This window comes from Podarcis vaucheri, assembly GCF_965113315.1.
Source record: "Podarcis vaucheri genome assembly, chromosome: 7".
NCBI lineage: Eukaryota > Metazoa > Chordata > Lepidosauria > Squamata > Lacertidae > Podarcis > Podarcis vaucheri.
The window spans coordinates 5,911,529-5,930,959 of NC_138765.1; the positions used below are offsets into that span (position 1 = coordinate 5,911,529).

The 19,431-nt window shown below is 49.0% G+C and overlaps 2 protein-coding genes across 2 annotated transcripts in view; one reads left to right on the top strand and one right to left on the bottom strand.

Annotated features, from left to right (window-relative positions):
* The window catches only part of LOC309536833 (cytochrome P450 2F3-like), a 109,664-nt gene that overhangs the window by 45,046 nt on the left and 45,187 nt on the right, over window positions 1-19,431 (top strand). The gene's annotated exons all lie outside the window — the stretch shown is intronic.
* LOC309536837 (cytochrome P450 2F3-like) lies at window positions 859-15,673 on the bottom strand. The gene is made up of 9 exons (XM_082231196.1): window positions 15,245-15,673; window positions 14,641-14,803; window positions 11,474-11,623; window positions 11,224-11,384; window positions 10,382-10,558; window positions 7,082-7,223; window positions 4,337-4,524; window positions 2,668-2,809; window positions 859-1,783 (listed from the first exon to the last, which is right to left on the bottom strand). The coding sequence occupies exons 1-9, from the start codon at window positions 15,422-15,424 to the stop codon at window positions 1,602-1,604; spliced, it is 1,485 nt and encodes a 494-aa protein (XP_082087322.1). The 5' UTR covers window positions 15,425-15,673; the 3' UTR covers window positions 859-1,601.

Here is a 19,431-nt window from a genome sequence, read left to right on the forward strand (position 1 = left end):
GTCCTAGGCTCTGTGGTTTAACCCACAGCACCACCCACGTCCCTTAGCCACCAGTTTAGATGGCCACCAGTTTAGATGTCTTTAAAATAGGATGGGACAAATTCACGGTGCAATTGGCCTGATCCAGCGGCCAGGGTCTTGTTATGGAACCTCCAGTTGCAGAGGCAGTCTATCAAGATTCCCAGGTCACTGCAAGAAGAGGTGGCTGGACTAAATGGCCCAATCCAGCAGGCTCTCCTTACGGCTTTACGTTCTTGTGTCCTTAACAGCATCTAACCCCCCTCCCCCTGCCCAAAAATCAGAATGAGTGTTCCACAAACAGGCCACCTGGAAGTGCCCTGAATACCAAGATGCAGAAAGGGAGTTGGTCCACGGCTGGCAGAAGCCGGTTCCAGTGGCATAGCGTGGGTTGCCAGTGCCCGGGACCACGCATTCAACCGCCTAACAATGTCCGAGTCGCCCAGGAGATTGCAGCCACAAAGGTAAGAAAAGAAGAGTCGTTGTCTGGAGAGGCCACTTCCAGGCCCGCATGGAGAAGCTGTTTCAACTGAGAACAGGGAAGGAAGAGCGCAGCTGTATTGAGGCACTGCTGGGTGTTGAAATTTTGCAGCAACCGCCCCGTGCGCCCCCCACTCCATGCTACACCACTGGCTGGCCCCTTATAAGGCACAGCACCAAATGTCGCCACCAGCCCATCGCTGGGGCAGCAAACACCAGACCAGCAGGTCATCTGGGAGCAAAACCTGCCCTTTCCTGCTGGTGAGCTCCTGACTTCCTGCCACAGCCCTCCTGCTGCTGAAGACATGCCCGTCTCGGCCTGGAGGAGGCAATTGCAAGGACCAACCCAGCTCTCAGCCCTTGGAGGGAGGGAGTCCTTTATTAGTAAATGCTTACACCGACTTCTTGAGAAAGAGCACACCTGAGATTACCCGACCTAATATTTCTGCTGGGCAGGGCAAGAATGTGGAGGAGGAAGGGGGATCTGGGCACGACCCCAGTCTGCAGTTTCCAGAAAGCAATAAAGGCTCTCTGAGGGAAGGAATTCGTACCCCGAAGCAGTATTTGGGCAGAGGGTCCCGGGAGCCATTGTCGCGTTACAGAGTGTTTTGGGGTGCTTTTCTCAAGATTGGCAATGTCCCTTTAAAATGTCGCTGCCTGGGTGAGCCCCTGGCAAGCTGGGGTGTGTGATGCGGGCCTGCACCAGATTAACCCCACCATTTTGAAAATGAAAGCCGCCCGCGCCCCGACTTGTGCCTGCCCCACCTCAGGCATGCAAAGCTGCATAGGCACCCCTGGAACTGCCTGCCACTGAGTCAGGTCAATGGAGCGTCTAGTCCAAGTCTCTCTTTTCCTGCATGGGGGTGGGCACATTCAAAGCCCCGCTTCTGCATCTTGCATTGTGCTAAGAAAATGCCCAGCCCTCCCCACCCCCCTGCAAAAGATCCATCCAGCTTCCAGCTATAGGTAAAGAAAGCCACCTGGGCTATGGTTGGCAAGGAGGGCAGAGCCTTCCCCAAGGTGGTGCCCCCAGAAACACTGGGAGAGCCTCACCCCGCCGGGGAAGGCTGTTCTGGGGAGAATGGGGGGGCAAGAGGGGCAGCTCAGCGGGGGACAATGCGGCATCTGTAGGGGCGAGGGACGTTCCCTGTGCCGCTGGACAGGGGCGAGATGTCCAGCTCCTCGCGGGGGCAGGTGGGCTGGAAGGTGAAGCGCTGGAGGAGTTTGGTGAGATACAGGAACAGCTCCATGCGCGCCAAACCTTCACCCAGGCACAAGCGTTTCCCTGAGGGGAGAAAACAAACAAACCAGTCAGCAGTTCCTTCGAGGCTTTGCATTCATGAGCAAGAGTTTCAGCATCTAAATTTCTATACATAAACTGCTCTCTAGCGTATGGTTACCAGACGTCCCCGTTTTCTGGGGACAGTCCCCGGATTTACAAATACGTCCCTGGACAAATTCCATCTCCAGAATGTCCCTGGTTTTCATTAATCTTTAACAATAGGCCCATATGGCATTTCTTGGCCCAGAAGATTCTGTTGCTCAACCCTAATTGCTCAAGGAAATACCTCTTCTCGGATTAAACAGACTCACCCATCTCTTCCAGATTTCACCCTGTTTTGGCAGCACTAGAAAGTTGGTGTGATGCCGCCCAGGGTGGCTGGGGCAACCCAGTAAGATGTGTGGGGTATAAATAGTGAGATTATCATTATGGAATGGGACGTCCCTACTTTCATTAGAGAAAAGTTGGAGTATGGTTACCAGACGTCCCCGTTTCCCAGGGACAGTCCCCGGATTTACAAATCTGTCCCCAGACAAAATCCGTCCCTGGAATGTCCCCGGATTTCATTTAATGTCCCTGAATTTATATTTGAAATGTTGTAGATTTATTAGTAGGGAATGAATGTTGCGTGATGGGTTCAATGGCACAAGACACATCATATGGGGACTTCCGGCGAGGCAAAATGGTGGGTGCCACAGCAGTGAGCAGCTCCTGAAGCCAGCCATCACGGAGCAGGAATTCTAACGGGCTCTTGGATACCCCATAAGGGGAAAAGGGCAGTTTTGGTCTACAACACAATCCAGGGGGGGCAATACGAGGGCAATATGATTCCTTACACCTCCCCGCTCCCCACTGCCTATCTTGCCACCCCCCGACTAGGAACTCACCAGCAGAAAAGGGCATGAAGGCATCGCTTCGGCGGAAGCCGCCTTTCTCGTCCAGGAAGTGGGTAGGGTCAAAAGCTTCCGGGTTCTTGAACTGGGTGGGATCTTTGTGGACAGAGTGAAGAAGAGGCATGATGTTGGTGCCCTGTTGGGGGGGAAGGGGAGAAGCAAGTTGGCGAGGCCAGAAACGCCCCAGAATGTGGGCTCCCATCCTTGTAGGGCCACGCCAGGCGCTGAGAGCACCCTCATACCACTTTGACTGCTGCTCTGGTCGCCTCGCCTGAAAAGGACTACAGAGCTGGAAAATGCTTCTGAAAATCCGTTGCTGGTTTTCCCATATCAGACACCTGGTAGCCACTGTGAGAGCCACTGGCCTGATCCAGACCCTCAAAGTGTCCCTATTTTCTAGGGATGTCCCTGATTTAGAGAGGCCATCCCAGTTTCTGATTTGATCCCGGAATGTCCCACTTTTCCTTAGGATTGTTACGGAAAAGGAGCAATGCGGCAGCGAGCTGCAGCTGGCTGGAAAGCTAAACATGATGGGAATGTTGGGACTGTACCGTGGGACAGTCTATTCACAGTGCTGAGCACCGGATTTAGCTCAGAGTGTAATTTGACCTGTACAGGAAGTACAGGAGGTGGAGTTTGTCTCTCTGCTGTTGGAGTTTGAAGACAGCAGACGTGTTTCTCTGTAATGCTGCAAAGACAGAAATAAAGGCATGTAAATACATTTCTGTCTATCTCTTTCCCCTCCCTGGGGGGAGCAGGGAGCAGGGAAGAGTGGTGTGTCCTTCTCACGCTGAGGAGGATCGCCGATCGTGACCTAGCCTGTATCCTGCCGGGAGACGCAGACGGGGAGGTCAACAAGGAGATCAAGCCGGGTGCCTGGAGAGTGGCCAGTTTCTCCTCAGAGGCAAGATTTCCTGACAAGGATGTCCCTATTTCCGTCGGAAGGTATGGAGTTATCCAACCCCCAAGCCATCTGAAGGCAATCCTGTATAGGGAAGTTTTTTTAAATGTTTCATGTTTTATGTTTTTATATCTGGGGCAACCCAATCAGATGCTTGGCGTATAAATAGTAAAATTATTAGTATGGAATGGGACGTCCCTATTTTCATCAGAGAAATGTTGGAGGGTAATGCTGATCCAAGCAGCCTGTTCTTACGTTCTTAATTTATTATTTATACCCCGCCCATCTGTCTGAGTTTCCCCAGCCACTCTAGGCAGCTCCCAATCAAATGTTAAAAACAGTACAGCATGAATTATTAAAAACTTCCCTAAACAGGACTGCCTTCAGATGTCTTTTCAAGACAAGATAGCTGCTACCAGAGTTCTCCACCGCCTTTCTCTAGAGGAGAGGTCTTTCTCTCCAGGAGCTACCCTGGAGTGCCACAAAGGCTCAGAATTTCACCCTACTCAAGATGGGAAACAGAGTTCAAAACGAGAGCACTAAAGAAAGGGGGGTTCTCCTCATCCTCTCATGAAACAGCAGCACCATGCATAACCATCTCCAAGCCACAACCGTGACCTGAGACAGGAACAGAAGGATGTCAGACTTTGCGTGAACACAGCCAGAACCAATCAGAAAGTGTTTGTTCCCCATCCCACCATCAGCAGCCCAAAGATAAACTTCCCATCCCTTGGGAAGGGGGGATTTTTTATTCGCAAGCACCTTTGGGAGCACAAAGCCATGGAAGTGAGTGTCCTTGGTCACAGCGTGGGGGACCCCCAGGGGGATGAGATCAACGAATCTCTGGATCTCGTGGATCACGGCATCCGTGTATGGCATCTTCGCCCGGTCCTCAGTTGATGGGTTGCGGTGAGGACCAATGACCTTGCTGATCTCTTCTTGGACCTTGGCTGTGGAAATAATAATAATAATAATAATAATAATAATAATAATAATAATAATAATATATTTATAACTTGCACGTCTGGAATTGGCAGTGAAATGTTAAGCCATAAACCGTTGTGTTGCGATGAAGGCAATGGCATTGGCAAAACTAACACTAAAACCAAGCTGTAAAACAGTAAAGCTTAACCATAAAACTGAAGACTCAATTGGGGCTGCCACTGGCAACTTACCTGAAGCTTCTCTAGCTCTACTGTTGCTTCATCCTCATTATTGTTGTTGTTAATATTATCATCATTATCATTATCATCGATTTCATTTGTATACTGCCCTCTACCTACAGGTCTCAGGGAGGTCCACAGGATAAAATCACAATATAAAAACACAAACTCCATAATGAAAATGAAAACAACCCAATACCTCTCCTTTGTTAAGATAGCAACTGTTTCACCAATGGTTTGTTCATTATTTTATATGATTTATGCTGTATTTGTGATGTTCTATTATGTCCTGTCGTGTTACTGCCATTTATTGCTTGTAAGCTGCTTTAGAAAGCACTGCTAATAACAAGGCCAGTGGAAGTGATGATATTCCAGCTGAACTATTTAAAATTTTAAAAGATGATGCTGTTAAGGTTCTACACTCAATATGCCAGCAAATTTGGAAAACTCAGCAGCGGCCAGAGGATTGGAGAAGGTCAGTCTACATCCCAATCCCAAAGAAGGGCAGTGCCAAAGAATACTCCAACTACCGCACAATTGCACTCATTTCACACGCTAGCAAGGTTATGCTTAAAATTCTACAAGGAAGGCTCAAGCAGTATGTGGACCGAGAACTCCCAGAAGTGCAAGCTGGATTTAGAAGAGGCAGAGGAACCAGAGACCAAATTGCAAAGATGCGCTGGATTATGGAGAAAGCTAGAGAGTTCCAGAAAGACGTCTACTTCTGCTTCACTGACTATGCAAAAGTCCGACTCTTCATGACCCCATGGACCAGAGCACGCCAGGCACTCCTGTCTTCCACTGCCTCCCGCAGTTTGGTCAAACTCATGCTGGTCGCTTCGAGAACACTGTCCAACCATCTCGTCCTCTGTCGTCCCCTTCTCCTTGTGCCCTCCATCTTTCCCAACATCAGGGTCTTTTCCAGGGAGTCTTCTCTTCTCATGAGGTGGCCAAAGTCTTGGAGCCTCAGCTTCAGGATCTGTCCTTCCAGTGAGCACTCAGGGCTGATTTCCTTCAGAATGGAGAGGTTTGATCTTCTTGCAGTCCATGGGACTCTCAAGAGTCTCCTCCAGCACCATAATTCAAAAGCATCCATTCTTCGTCGATCAGCCTTCTTTATGGTCCAGCTCTCAATTCCATACAGCACTTGAGATCTTAGAAAACCTAACACTGTGTGCGTGTCGAGTTAGGCTTATGTGTATGTATATTATCAGCATCATGCGTGTGGCATGTGATAGGCAGCGTGACATAATGGTTCAAGTGTTGGACTAGGACCTGGGAGAGACCAAGGTTCAAATTCCCACCCCTTCCCTGGGTGACCTTGGCTGCCAGTCCCCGCCTCTCAGCCTAGCTGTGATGGCCTGGGACTCGGACTCGGAACCAGAGGAGACTCAGTCCGCACCGGATCCTTTCCCTCAGGCATCACCTAAACCAAGTCTGGGGCCTGATCCTGAAGAGTCCCAGTCTGCACAGGTTCCCCTGCAACAAACACCAGCTGGGCCGAGTCAGGGGCCTGATCCTGCCCTGGCTCCAGATGTGGGGATTCCCCCGTTGCCTCCAGCTGGGCCATCACTTACAGCTGCTCCACTACCGGTTGGGTCAGGGGAGGCTGAGGCGGCCCCTGGGTCTAGGAACCCACCAACGTCTCCTGAGCTGCAGAGACTCAGGTCCGATAAAAGGAGAGACCCTGAGTACAGTGGTACCTCGGGTTAAGTACTTAATTCGTTCTGGAGGTCCGTTCTTAACCTGAAACTGTTCTTAAACTGAAACACCACTTTAGCTAATGGGGCCTCCTGCTGCCGCCGCGCCACCAGAGAACAATTTCTGTTCTCATCCTGAAGCAAAGTTCTTAACCCATGTACTGTCTGGGTTAGCGGAGTCTGTAACCCGAAGCATCTGTAACCTGAAGTGTATGTAACCCGAGGTACCACTGTACTCGCAGGAGGAGTGTTCGCCTTTGGGCAAAACAGGGAGGCGAGTTACTGGGGGATCAGGACCGGCTGTTACCCCAACAAAGATAAAAGGCTGCCGGACCTTGCCCCAGGTTGCGGGAGCAACATTGCTGTCTTGCCAGATCCTGCCTGAGATCCTGTACCTGTCCTTGCCTGGTTTCCTGCCTTGGCCCTGTCGGACTGACTCCTAGCAGAACCTTCAGATTCTGGACCGGTCCTGGACCGTGTTTCACGGGTTACCCCCGGACCCAGGACACTAGCCTACCTTCACAGAGTTGTTGTGAGGATAAATTGGGGAGGAAGACAACCGTGTGCTCATCCACCTTGAAAGAAGGTGGGGTGTGAACATGGTCAATGGACATCAATGCAACCGTGGGACCTTCCCAGCTCACCTGCGACCTCCGGGTGCTTCATGAGGATGAGGATCCCGTAGCGAAGGGTGGTGCTGACGGACTCTGTTCCCCCAAAGAAAAGGTTGTGGGTGGTCATGACAAGCGTGTTGGTGTGGAAGTGGCTGAGGGGGTCCTTCTTTTCCTGCGGAGAGAGGTGGAGATGCCCGGGGCATGAGTCTTACACAAAGGGACAAGGCGCGGGGTGTTTTTCAGCTCTCTGTGACCTCACCAATCGAGTTGGGACCTCGCCCTGCTAGATTTGCACGTATTTCCTGTGAAATATAATCACCCGGGCTTTGGACCCTGGAGGTGTTTCCTCCTCCATGGCAGGAAACACCTATTAAACTCAATCTGCTAGATCTTTATGCGCCCCCTTGCCCAGATTGTCCGGAGCTTTGGGCTGGGTTGTCACCAATATGCTGGTGACACCCAGCTCTATCTGCTGATGGGTGGCCATACCAACTCGGCCCCGGACACACTGACCAGATGCTTGGAAGCTGTGGCTGGATGGTTTCATGGGAGTCGATTGAAACTAAATCCTTCGAAGACAGAGGTCCTCTGGCTGGGTCGGGATGGCAAGGGGATGAGGGACCACTTATTTGAAGGGACAGTCCCTTATTCCAGCGCCATGTCCCGCTGCTGTCCCTTATTGATGGATGTCCCTTAAATGTCCCTTAAATGATGTCCCTTATATTTCAAAGGAAGCAGCTCCCCTCCCTCCCTCCCAGCCGGCCAGGGAGGAGGGAGGCTCCAACTGTGTTGCTTGGCTGTGTTGCTCACCCACTAAGAAGTCTAAGAACGACTGGGGGTGGAGCTTGCATGCCTTGTGTGTGGCTAGTTAATGCAAGCTGAGGGGGTTTTTTGAATGCTGGACGCCATTTTGTTGCACGTGCTGCTGCAAACTTTGCAGTGCAAAGCCAGGCTGGGGAGCCATCTTAAGTTGAGGCTGCATAGGCCTTGTGGTGCATGTGATTCAGATTCTATTCAGTTGAACCCCTGGTTACAAAATTGGTTAGACAGTGTTCTCGTAGCTACCAGCATGAGTTTGACCAGACTGCAGGAGGACAGGAAGACTGGAGTGCCTGGAACAGGGGAGGCTGCAGGTCCCTTATTTTGGCTGCTGGTCCCTTATTTTCAGATCTGTAAGTTGACAGCTATGCAATGGAGGGAGCCTCGCTGTTTCCAAGAGGGAGGAAGTCACAGACCAGCAAATTCGGGTTGCACAATTAAAGCTGATTTAGCCAATTTAGGTTGCACGATTAAGGCTGATTTAGCAACAAACAAACACACACAAAACATTCCAGACTTTAAAAAGTAAATATTCTGCTTACTTGATAGGAGGCACCGCTCATTTGTTTGTGATCTATAATACCTGGCAAATGAGCTTGAAAGATATGTGAGCTGTCTAACGAAAACAGGTGCCAGCGGTGTCTAACTTTTGACACTTTATGAAAGCGTATTGATTCACACACCCCAGGGCCTTTGCTGGTCAGGGGCACCAAGGCCATGGATAATTGTTTGCTCATAGTTAAATAAACTGGATTTAAATCTTTTGCTTGTCTTGTCTTGTCTTGTCTTGTACTAGCATAGAATCATAGAATCATAGAGTTGGAAGAGACCACAAGGGCCATCGAGTCCAACCCCCTGCCAAGCAGGAAACACCATCAGAGCACATATGGTTGTCAAACCTCTGCTTAAAGACCTCCAAAGCAGGAGACTCCACCACACTCCTTGGCAGCAAATTCCACTGTCAAACAGCTCTTACTGTCAGTAAGTTCTTCCTAATGTTTAGGTGGAATCTTCTTTCTTGTAGTTTGGATCCATTGCTCCGTGTCCGCTTCTCTGGAGCAGCAGAAAACAACCTTTCTCCCTCCTCTATGTGACATCCTTTTATATATTTGAACATGGCTACCCCTTAACCTCCTCTTCTCCAGGCTAAACATGTCCAGCTCCCTTAGCCGTTCCTCATAAGGCATCGTTTCCAGGCCTTTGACCATTTTGGTTGCCCTCCTCTGGACACGTTCCAGTTTGTCAGTGTCCTTCTTGAACTGTGGTGCCCAGAACTGGACACAGTACTCCAGGTGAGGTCTGACCAGAGCAGAATACAGTGGCACTATTACTTCCATTGATCTAGATGCTATACTCCTATTGATGCAGCCCAGAATTGCATTGGCTTTTTTATCTGCCACGTCACACTGTTGGCTCATGTCAAGTTTGTGGTCAACCAAGACTCCTAGATCCTTTTCACATGTACTGCTCTCAAGCCAGGTGTCACCCATCTTGTATTTGTGCCTCTCATTTTTTTTGCCCAAGTGCAATACTTTACATTTCTCCCTGTTAAAACTCATCTTGTTTGCAGTCTTGTATTGCCTTGAGGATTTAACAGAAGGCAGTATTCAAACATTTTAAATAAACACATTGCGCAAGAACGTGGTGTTGCAAAGGAAGCTATTCATCTCAGCTTGCCTAAGGCTTTCTGAGTTACACACATTCCTCTGAAGCGATAGTTTGCAGAGGTTGCAGTGCACAGTTAAACTGTGGAACTCCCTGCCACAGGAGGCAATGCTGGCCAGCAACTTGCGTGGCATTAAAAGAGGACTGGACAAATTCATGGAGGAAGAGAGGGCTGTCTGTGACTCCTGGCCAGGACAGCTCTGCTCTGCTTCCGCAGTTGGAGGCGGCAAAGCTTAAGAATCTCAGTTCCTGGAAAACCCAGGAGGGGAGAGGCTCTTGTGGTCAGATCCTGCTTGGGGGCTCCCCTTTCGGGCATCTGCTAAAGAAGGGGGCTAGAGGAGCTAGGCTCTTCTTATGTTCTTGTTTGTTGGCTTTTAATCTTTGCAGCCTTAATACGCTTTTCACGGATCATTAAGGGTTTATTTTCTTTGGAGATTTGCATCTCTTGGATATTACATTGATCCAACTTGTTGTTCGTCCTTCCCAAGAGAGGGATTTCAGGGCAGGTGTGGCACCTGAGCTTTGCAAATGGTGCTGCACAACACACACACCCCTTTTTGGACATGTCCCAAATCCAGGGCTTACCTGGGACGGGGCTCAGGTTACCCCCCTCCCGCCCCTGTCTTGGCCTCCACCAAAAGACGGGGAGATTATCTCCAAGGTGAGCAAACAGGCAGCAGGGCAAGGCCTCCATTGTCCATGGCAGAACACACCCTCGCCCTTTATGAAGCTACCAGGAAGTTGCCCTGATGCCCCCAGCCAGGAATGCCTCCTCTGCCCTTTCCCTGCCAGCCCCAGGTGAGAAGAAGCACGTAGACAAGGGACGGGAGCAACACCTGGGCTCACCTCTTGCATTTTGAGCAGGAAGCTATCGATGAAGTCGCGAGGGCAGCTGGGGTCGAAGGTCGCCTGGTGCTCCTTGACCATCTCCAGAATGAAGAGGCGCAACTTCTCAAAATTGGCGAAAAGTTGCTTGTGAGGTCCGGGCAGGTAGCGCAGGATGTGGGGGAAAGTGTTGTACAACTAGGGAGGGAGGAGAAGACAAAAGATGGAAGGCCCCGACCCTGCAAGTACTCGCTTGTGCGAGAGGGCACGTGTTTCAGGGAGAGTCTCCCTTCCACAATCCAGCTTAAAAACAAAATCCCCAGGCATGTCAAAATGGGGAAGCAGAGACGTTTTTGAGAAATGAATAAATGAACCGAGAAACACCATTCCGTCAGAAGAGACTTGCTTCCACTTTGCTGAGAAAATACACAAGGTTCTGCATTGCAAGCTTTGAATATTTATGATAAACAGAACCAGACATCAAGATTCACTGGTGTGTATACTTGGCTACGAGTGATCGCCAAAGAAAGGAAGAAAGGAAGAAAGGAAGAAAGGAAGAAAGGAAGAAAGGAAGAAAGGAAGAAAGGAAGAAAGGAAGAAAGGAAGAAAGGAAGAAGAAATATCAAGGGTTCCTTGCCATAATGGCTATGTTCACCCACCTCTGTCTGCCTCTGAATGCCACTATCTGGATACTGCAAGTGGAGGAAATGATGCTCTCGCACTCAAGTCTTGCTTGTGGACTTCTTCCCCTCGGTGCACCCAGCTGGCCACTGTGGGGACGCCGGGCTAGAGGGGACCCCTTGGGCCGGATCCAGCTGCCAGGTTCACCTGGCTTTCTGGCTTCCCAAGAGATCGGGACTCACCTGGGCACAAGGCGAGCTGAAGATGCGGAAGTTGTCGTTCATCAGCCCGACCAAAGTCAGGAATTTCTCGTCCTCGTAGTCAAACCGGTCCCCAAAAACGATGGAGCAGATGACGTTGGAGACGGCGTGGCCGAGGGTGAGGGTGAGGTCAGAGGGCGCTCCTGGAAAAGGGACAGGTGGAAAGGCCAGAACTTCGCAGGTGTGTGTGGCCCCGCCCAACCCCACCTGCCCCAAGGAACGGCAAACGCACCTTTGGTCTTCGCCAGCTCTTGCACCAGGTACTGAGCCTCCTCCTGGATCCGTTCCTCAATGCTGCGCTTCCCCATCCCAAAATTGCGCAGCGTGTGTATCGTAAAACGGCGCAAGACCTTCCATTTCTCCCCTTGAGACATGGAAATCCCTATGGACGGGGGGAAGAAGACATTGGCTAGAGACATCACTCAAAGAGATAGCAATGGCTGGAGCCCTTAAGAGTGTGGGCAGTACCAGGCATAGCAGTGGCGTAGCGTGGGGGGTGCCAGGGGTGCCGGCCGCACCGGGTGCAACATTTGGGGGGCGTGTTTGGCCGGCCCCCCTCGAGGAAGCGGGAACCTCTCCAAGGCGCAGCGCACCGTCGGTGGAGGAAAAGAGCCGCGCAGCAGCAGCAGCAAAGCCGGGAGGAGAAGGAGGTGGAGCGAGCCTGCTAATTGCTTGCTGGGAATTAAGCGGAAGGCTCCTCCGAAGCCTGGCGGTGGGGTGGAGAGACCTCCTCCCGCCGCCAGCCTTCGGAAGGCTGCTCCAAAGGCTGGCAGTGGGGTGGAGAGACCTCCTCCCGCCGCCAGGCTTCTCTCCGCCCCACTGCCAGCCTTCGGAAGGCTGCTCCGAAGCCTGGCGGTGGGGCGGAGAGACCTTCTCCCCGCGCCAGCCTTCGGAAGGCTGTCCTGAAGACTTGTGGTGGGAGCAGTGGCGTAGCGTGGGGGGTGCAGGGGGGGCCTGCCGCACCTGGCGCAACATCTGGGGGGGCGCGGAAGAGACTCGAGTGCTAAAATCCACGGGTTAGGGGGCGCAAATTACTTGCCTTGCCCCGGGTGCTGAGAACCCACGCTACGCCACTGAGGCATAGCTGTCAACTTTCAGATCTGAAAATAAGGGATCAGCAGCCTCACCTGTCCCAGGGACAGTCTACGGGATATCTAACAATCCAGGATAGCAGCGGGAAACGGCGCTGGAATAAGGCAATTTCCCGCAAAAAAAGGGAAGGTTGACAGCTATGGTACCAGGGCTGCAGAAACAGATCCATCATCATTATTATTATTATTATTATTATTATTATTATTATTATTAATTATTATTATTATTATTATTATTATTATTATTATTATTATTATTATTAGACAAGGTGAGCCCCTCCAGCCCAGCAGGTGCCTCCAGGATGCCCTCAGGCAGCACACAAAGCCAACAGCTCACTCCCACTGTCGCTCTCCAAAGCAAATGGCATGCAGAGGTAAACTGCCTCTACACATGGAGGTGCCACTGAGTCGCCACAATCACGCCTCCTCTCCACCACCTTGAATTTCTCCATTCCTTTTCCGAAGTCATCTAAGCCAGTGGCATGCGGTGTAATTTTTCATGGGGGAACATTTAAGCGCTAGCTTGCGAGGGGCGTGAGATGTCCTGCGTGTGATGTTGTGACGTCCTGACGTCGCACACTTGAGCATGATGCCTCGCTCTCTAAGCTGGGCAGAAGCGTCCTGGGCTTTGTAAAGAAGGTGCCAGGCAAACGCGGGGGGACAGCTGCCTCTGTCCAAAAGCCGGGTGGGATTTGGGAAGATGGCAGGATGGATTCTGGACCCATCAGAGCCTCGTTCCGCCCTCCCTAAACTGGGCAGAAGCTTCCTGGGCTTTGGGAAGGAGGCACCAGGGGGAAATTTAGGGGAATAGGCTAGAAATTGAGAGCCAGTGTGGTGTAGTGGTTAAGAGCGGTAGTCTCGTAATCTGGGGAACTGGGTTCGCGTCTCCGCTCCTCCACATGCAGCTGCTGGGTGACCTTGGGCCAGTCACACTTCTGTGAAGTCTCTCAGCCCCACTCACCTCACAGAGTGTTTGTTGTGGGGGAGGAAGGGAAAGGAGATTGTGAGCCGCTTTGAGACTCCTGAAGGGGAGTGAAAGGCGGGATATCAAATCCAAACTCTTCTTCTTCTTCTCTAGTCCTCTTAGTCCGATGACCGCACACCCCTGATCTAAGCTATTTGCCGTCACTACATATTGGGGCATCCTGAGGAACCAAAAACTCTGCCCTCCTCCCCCTTCATTTTATATAGAACTATACCTAGCAGTTCGAAGGCACATCAAAGTGCAAGTAGATAAATAGGTACCACTCCTGCGGGAAGGTAAATGGCGTTTCCGTGCGCTGCTCTGGTTCGCCAGAAGCGGCTTAGTCCTGCTGGCCACATGACCCGGAAGCTGTACGCCGGCTCCCTCGGCCAGTAAAGCGAGATGAGCGCCGCAACCCCAGAGTCATCTGCGACTGGACCTAATGGTCAGGGGCCCTTTACCTTTTTATAGTTGGAAGGGACCCTAAGGGGACATCCAGTCCAACCCCCTGAAATGCAGGAATCTCAACTAGATCATACGTGACAGGTGGCCATCCACCCTTTCGTTAAATGTCTCCAAGGAAGGAGAGTCTACCACAGGGGTGGGCAAACTTTTTCAGCAGGGGGCTGGTCCACTGTCCCTCAGACCTTGTGGGGGGCCAGACTATATTTTGAAAAAAAAATAAATGAATTCCTATGCCCCACAAATAACCCAGAGATGCATTTTAAATAAAAGGACACATTACTCATGCAAAAACACGCTGATTCCAGGACTGTCCGCGGGCCGGATTGAGATGGTGTTTGGGCTGGATAGACATCTGACTTTAAGAAGACATCTGAAGGCAGCCCTGTTTAGGGACGTTTTTAATGTTTAATGCCATATTGTGTTTTTAATATCCTGTTGGAAGCTGCCCAGAGTGGCTGGGGAGACCCGGCCAGATGGGCAGGGTAAAAGTAAAATAATAATAATAATAATAATAATAATAATAATAATAATAATAATAATAATAATAATTGCAGCAGATAACAAACTTCCCCCATCTTGCACAGGACAACCTTTCGATGTAAAGAGGCTATCCTGTTCCTGTCACCTGTCAATCTCCTCTTCTCCGGGTTAAACATGCCCAACTCCCTCTCTCTGATCATGCCGCCTATGTTTTTGCCCAAACTGAGAAACATTAGAGGCTTTCTCTAGGAGAGGTGTTCAGACCCTCCTTCGAATCTCATCGCCCTTTCCTGCCCCTTCTCCATCCCTGCACCTCTCTTTTTAGGAATTAGCACACACCCCTCCCCTTCAGACACACGCGCCCCACCTGCAAGCGGAGGAAGCAGCCGGCAAGCTCACCATCCCCTCGGGTGAAGTCGAAAATCACCGGCAAGTCTCCGCGGGCACTGAACTCCTCGGATTGGTCCACCAGGGCCTCCTTCACCACTTGGTACCCGCAGAGAACCACAAAGGGCTGAGAGCCCAGGTAGATGGTGTAGATAGATCCATAGCGCTGGCTGAGCTGGAGGCAGAGGGAGAAATCGGGGGAGGGAGCCACGGGGTGCAGAGAGGACGTCGGGATGTAAAAAGAGCCTGCTGGATCAGCAGTGGCGTAGCGTGGGTTGTCAGCACCCGGGGCAAGGCAAGTAATTTGCGCCCCCTAACCCATGGATTTGCGCCCCCTAACCCTAAACCCCAGATGTTGCGCCCGGTGCGGCCGGGCCCCCCCCCTGCACCCCCCACGCTACGCCACTGTGGATCAGGCCCAAGGGGGCCTGGCTGGTCCAGCCTCCAGTTCCCACAGGGGCTGGACAGTCGCCTCTTTTGGGAAGCCAGCAAGCAGGATTCGAACTCAGGTTTGCCCCTCCCTTAGCCTCTTCTCAATTGCAAACAGGTGTCTTCCTAAAGGATCGCAGCAGCATTTAGCTGACCCCCACCCCCCACCCCAAGGGGCTGACCATACCTCCAACATGGACTTCACCGTGTTCTTCATGTCCAGGCGGAGCAGATTACCCACGATGGGGAGCGGCCGAGGTCCTGGGGGAAGATGCCCCTTCTTGCCTTGCCTGTTCCCTTTGAAGAACATCATCAGGCAGGCGATGCAGATAGCCAGAAGGGCGGTCGTGGCTGCGCTGAACTCCATGCCAGCCTCCTTGCCCAACTCAAAAGAAAGCTCCTGGTCGGGCTTGGGCTCAGATGCCAGCCTGGTGTGCCCACAAAACCTGATCCATGGAGAAGGAGGCGGGCACAGCCGACAATAGAACCGAGTGGCAATTGCGTAATTCCACACCGAGGGCGTCCAAAGCTCCAGCTGTTTGCCAGGCGAACTACAAAGGGCTGCAGGCTAAGTTCACAGCGGAGAGTCACAACTATTCTTAGCGTTTTACTTTTGGGACGCAATCAAAACAAAAAAAACCCCAGATCAAACAACAATAAGGAGGGGGGAGGGCTTGTTTCGTCTGGTTAATTAAATCCGTTTATGTAAGGTGAGAGTTCGTAGAATTTGGAATTGCATAATATTTCTTTTTTTATATAAAATGTTTATTAAAGTTTCAGAAAAAGGAATTACATAAAAACAAGAAATACAAAAGTAAAAGACAAAAATAAAAATACAAGAAAAATACAGAATAAAAAAGTACACTTACAGAAAAAAGGAAAAAAAGGAAAATAAAAAATCAACCTTTCCATACCTTACATTCATATCCTTGTTTCCCTGACCTCCTCATACCTCCCTTTTTTGTGTTCCAATTCAATTAATTAATTCAGCAATTTCTTTCCCTCCTTATTATCCTGATCTTTGATCTTAATATATTATAACATTAAATTTTTACCTATTTAGAAATCCAATTTTTCCATATTCTTTTATATCATTACAGCTAGAAACCACTTAACTTCAATCAAACATCATTCTAACATTCATTAATTTTGCAATACTTCTGTAAATAGTCTTTAAATTTCTTCCAATCTTCTTCCACCGACTCTTCTCCCTGGTCTCGGATTCTACCAGTCATTTCCGCCATGGAATTGCATAATATTTCTAACTGGTAAATTTGTCTGTAACCCTTCTAAGAAGTCAGTTTGCACTTTCTGCTCCTCCGTCTCCTGCCTCGATCTTCTTTTCCACATTTTTTACAAATTAATATAGAGTATATCACCATTTTAGATTGGGGGCATTTATAGATTTATAAAAAATAAGAAAAGGAATTTATCTGAAAGCCTTTCCTCCTTTTTTCCTTTTTCTGTCTTCTTTGGGATTTATTTTTAAAATAAACTCTTCTGATTACTAGGTTTAGAACAATCTTGTGGGTGGGGTGTTTTTTTTCTGACTATCAAGTGTATATAAATTTTATGAAATAAAAGGAAAAAGAAATAATTTACCCCTAGAGGGTGTAAATGCAGTCTGGGAAGCCAGACCCTCCAAGTGTCCCTATTTTCCAGGGACGTCACTGATATAGAGAAGCTGTCCTGGTTTCTGTTTTGATCCCAGAATGTCCCGCTTTCCTTAGGATGTTCCTATATTCATTGGAGAAATGTTGGAGGGTATGAAGTTATTCAGCCCCTAAGCCGCCTGAAGCCAATCCTAGAATCCTAGAATCCTAGAATCATAGAGTTGGAAGAGACCACAAGGGCCATCGAGTCCAACCCCCTGCCAAGCAGGAAACACCATCAGAGCACTCCTGACATATGGTTGTCAAGCCTCTGCTTAAAGACCTCCAAAGTAGGAGACTCCACCACACTCCTTGGCAGCAAATTCCACTGTCAAACAGCTCTTACTGTCAGGAAGTTCTTCCTAATGTTTAGGTGGAATCTTCTTTCTTGTAGTTTGCATCCATTGCTCCGCGTCCGCTTCTCTGGAGCAGCAGAAAACAACCTTTCTCCCTCCTCTATGTGACATCCTTTTATATATTTGAACATGGCTATCATATCACCCCTTAACCTCCTCTTCTCCAGGCTAAACATGCCCAGCTCCCTTAGCCGTTACTCACAAGGCATCGTTTCCAGGCCTCTGACCATTTTGGTTGCCCTCCTCTAGACACGGTACAGTTTGTCAGTGTCCGTCTTGAATTGTGTACAGGGAAGTTAAAAAAAAAAAATGCTTAATGTTTTATTATGTTTTTACATATGTTGGAAGTTGCCCAGAGTGGCTGGGGCAACCCAGTAAGATGTGTGGGTAAAATTATTAGTAAAATTATCGTTATGGAATGAGACGTCCCTATTTTCATCGGAGAAATGTTGGAGGGTGTGGAAAACTGAATGGGTAACCCAAATGAGGCCATATTTGTTTCTAGGGTGGCCAAAAAAAGCATTGGACTTTTCCTGCTTCAGTCATGAATCAGTGTTGCTGTCGTCACCCTAAAAGCGTGAGCTGTCCAGCTTTTTCTGTCAGTTGTAAGACCCTGAAGGAAGGGTCTTACCCCCACCCAGTTTGTCTATCCTGGTTCGCAGTGCCTTATTTATTTATTTTTAAAAAATGATATTTATTAATGTTTCACAAACAATAAAAACAAATTCCAACATTTAAACTACAAAAGCAAAACAAATAAAAGATACACAGTAGAAAAACAGCTAATAGAAGAAAGAAGAAAAAATAAAGAATAAAGAATAAGAACAAAGAGAAAAGCCAAAAGTCAAAACTAAAGATAGATTAATATTTTCAAATCTTATATTTTCTTCACTAGTTTCTTGACCTCCTCACACCTCCCACTTTGTATTCCAGTTCAAATATTAAATTCAGCAAATCCTTACCCTCTCACGTTCATCCTTACCCCATATATTAACCTATTATTATAGATATCGATTTCCAGTTATCAATCCCTATTTACATTTTCTTAAGCATCTCTTTACCAGTACCACTTATTTTCAATCAAACGTCATTTCAACATTCCTTAATTTTACAGTGCTTCTGCAGGTAATCTTTAAACTTCTTCCAATCTTCCTCCACCGACTCTTCTTCCTGGTCACGGATTCTGCCAGTCATCTCTGCCAATTCCATGTAGTCCATCACCTTCATCCGCCGGTCTTCCAGTGTGGGTAGCTCCTGTGTCTTCCAATATTTCGCGATGAGTAATCTTGCTGCTGCTGTTGCATACATAAAGAAAATTCTATCCTTCTTAAACACCAATTGGCCCGCAGTGCTTTTTTTAAAAAGAGGGGGGAAAGGTGCCAGAACCCCCCATGAAGCATTCCCTCAGATGAAAATAGGGACGTCCGAGGGACGCAGGTGGTGCTGTGGTCTAAACCACAGAGTCTAGGACTTGCCGATCAGAAGGTCGGCGGTTTGAATCCCCGCGACGGGGTGAGCTCCCCTTGCTCAGTCCCTGCTCCTGCTAACCTAGCAGTTCAAAAGCACGTCAAAGTGCAAGTAGATAAATAGATACCGCTCCGGCGGGAAGGTAAACGGCATTTCCGTGAGCCACTCTGGTTTCTCCAGAAGCGGCTTAGTCATGCTGGAAAAACTGTCTGCAGACAAACGTCGGCTCCCTCTGCCAGTAAAGCGAGATGAACGCTGCAACCCCAAAGTCGTCTGCGACTGGACTTAACTGTCAGGGGTTCCTTTACCTTTTTAAGGAAAAGTGGGACATTCTGGGATCAAATCAGAACCTGGGATGGCTTCTGTAAAACCAGCACTGTCTATGGAAAATAAGGACACTTCACTTGTAGGGTCTTCATGAAGTTGTTAATGTTAAGTTGTTAAGCACTTTTAATGGTTTTTTGGGGGGGAGAAGGTGCTGGTACTAAGTACCCCTTTTTACTTTTTATTTTGTTAGAGCATTTATTAATTTTCCAATAAAAACATCCAATTAACATTCAAATCATAATCATAATCCAATAAAAATAAAAAACTAAAATAAAAAAATCCAATTGTCTTCCAAATTTGCTTCTGGTTTTACGGCTTCCCACGGCCTGAACTTCAAAGCAACTCCGAATTCTCAGTCCTGCCTCTCATGATATTTCCATATCCAATTTTATCTCTCCAAACTTCTTTGCCTCTGGCTCTGTGATCTTCAACGTGTCAAAAAACACGAATAATCTTTCCACCTCCGAGTGCAGACTTGTTTATATTTTGTTCCCTTCTACTGTTTCCCCCCCCCCTTCCTCGTGCCGCTTCAGCTAATGGTACTAAGTACCCTTGAGTAGCACCAGGAAAAG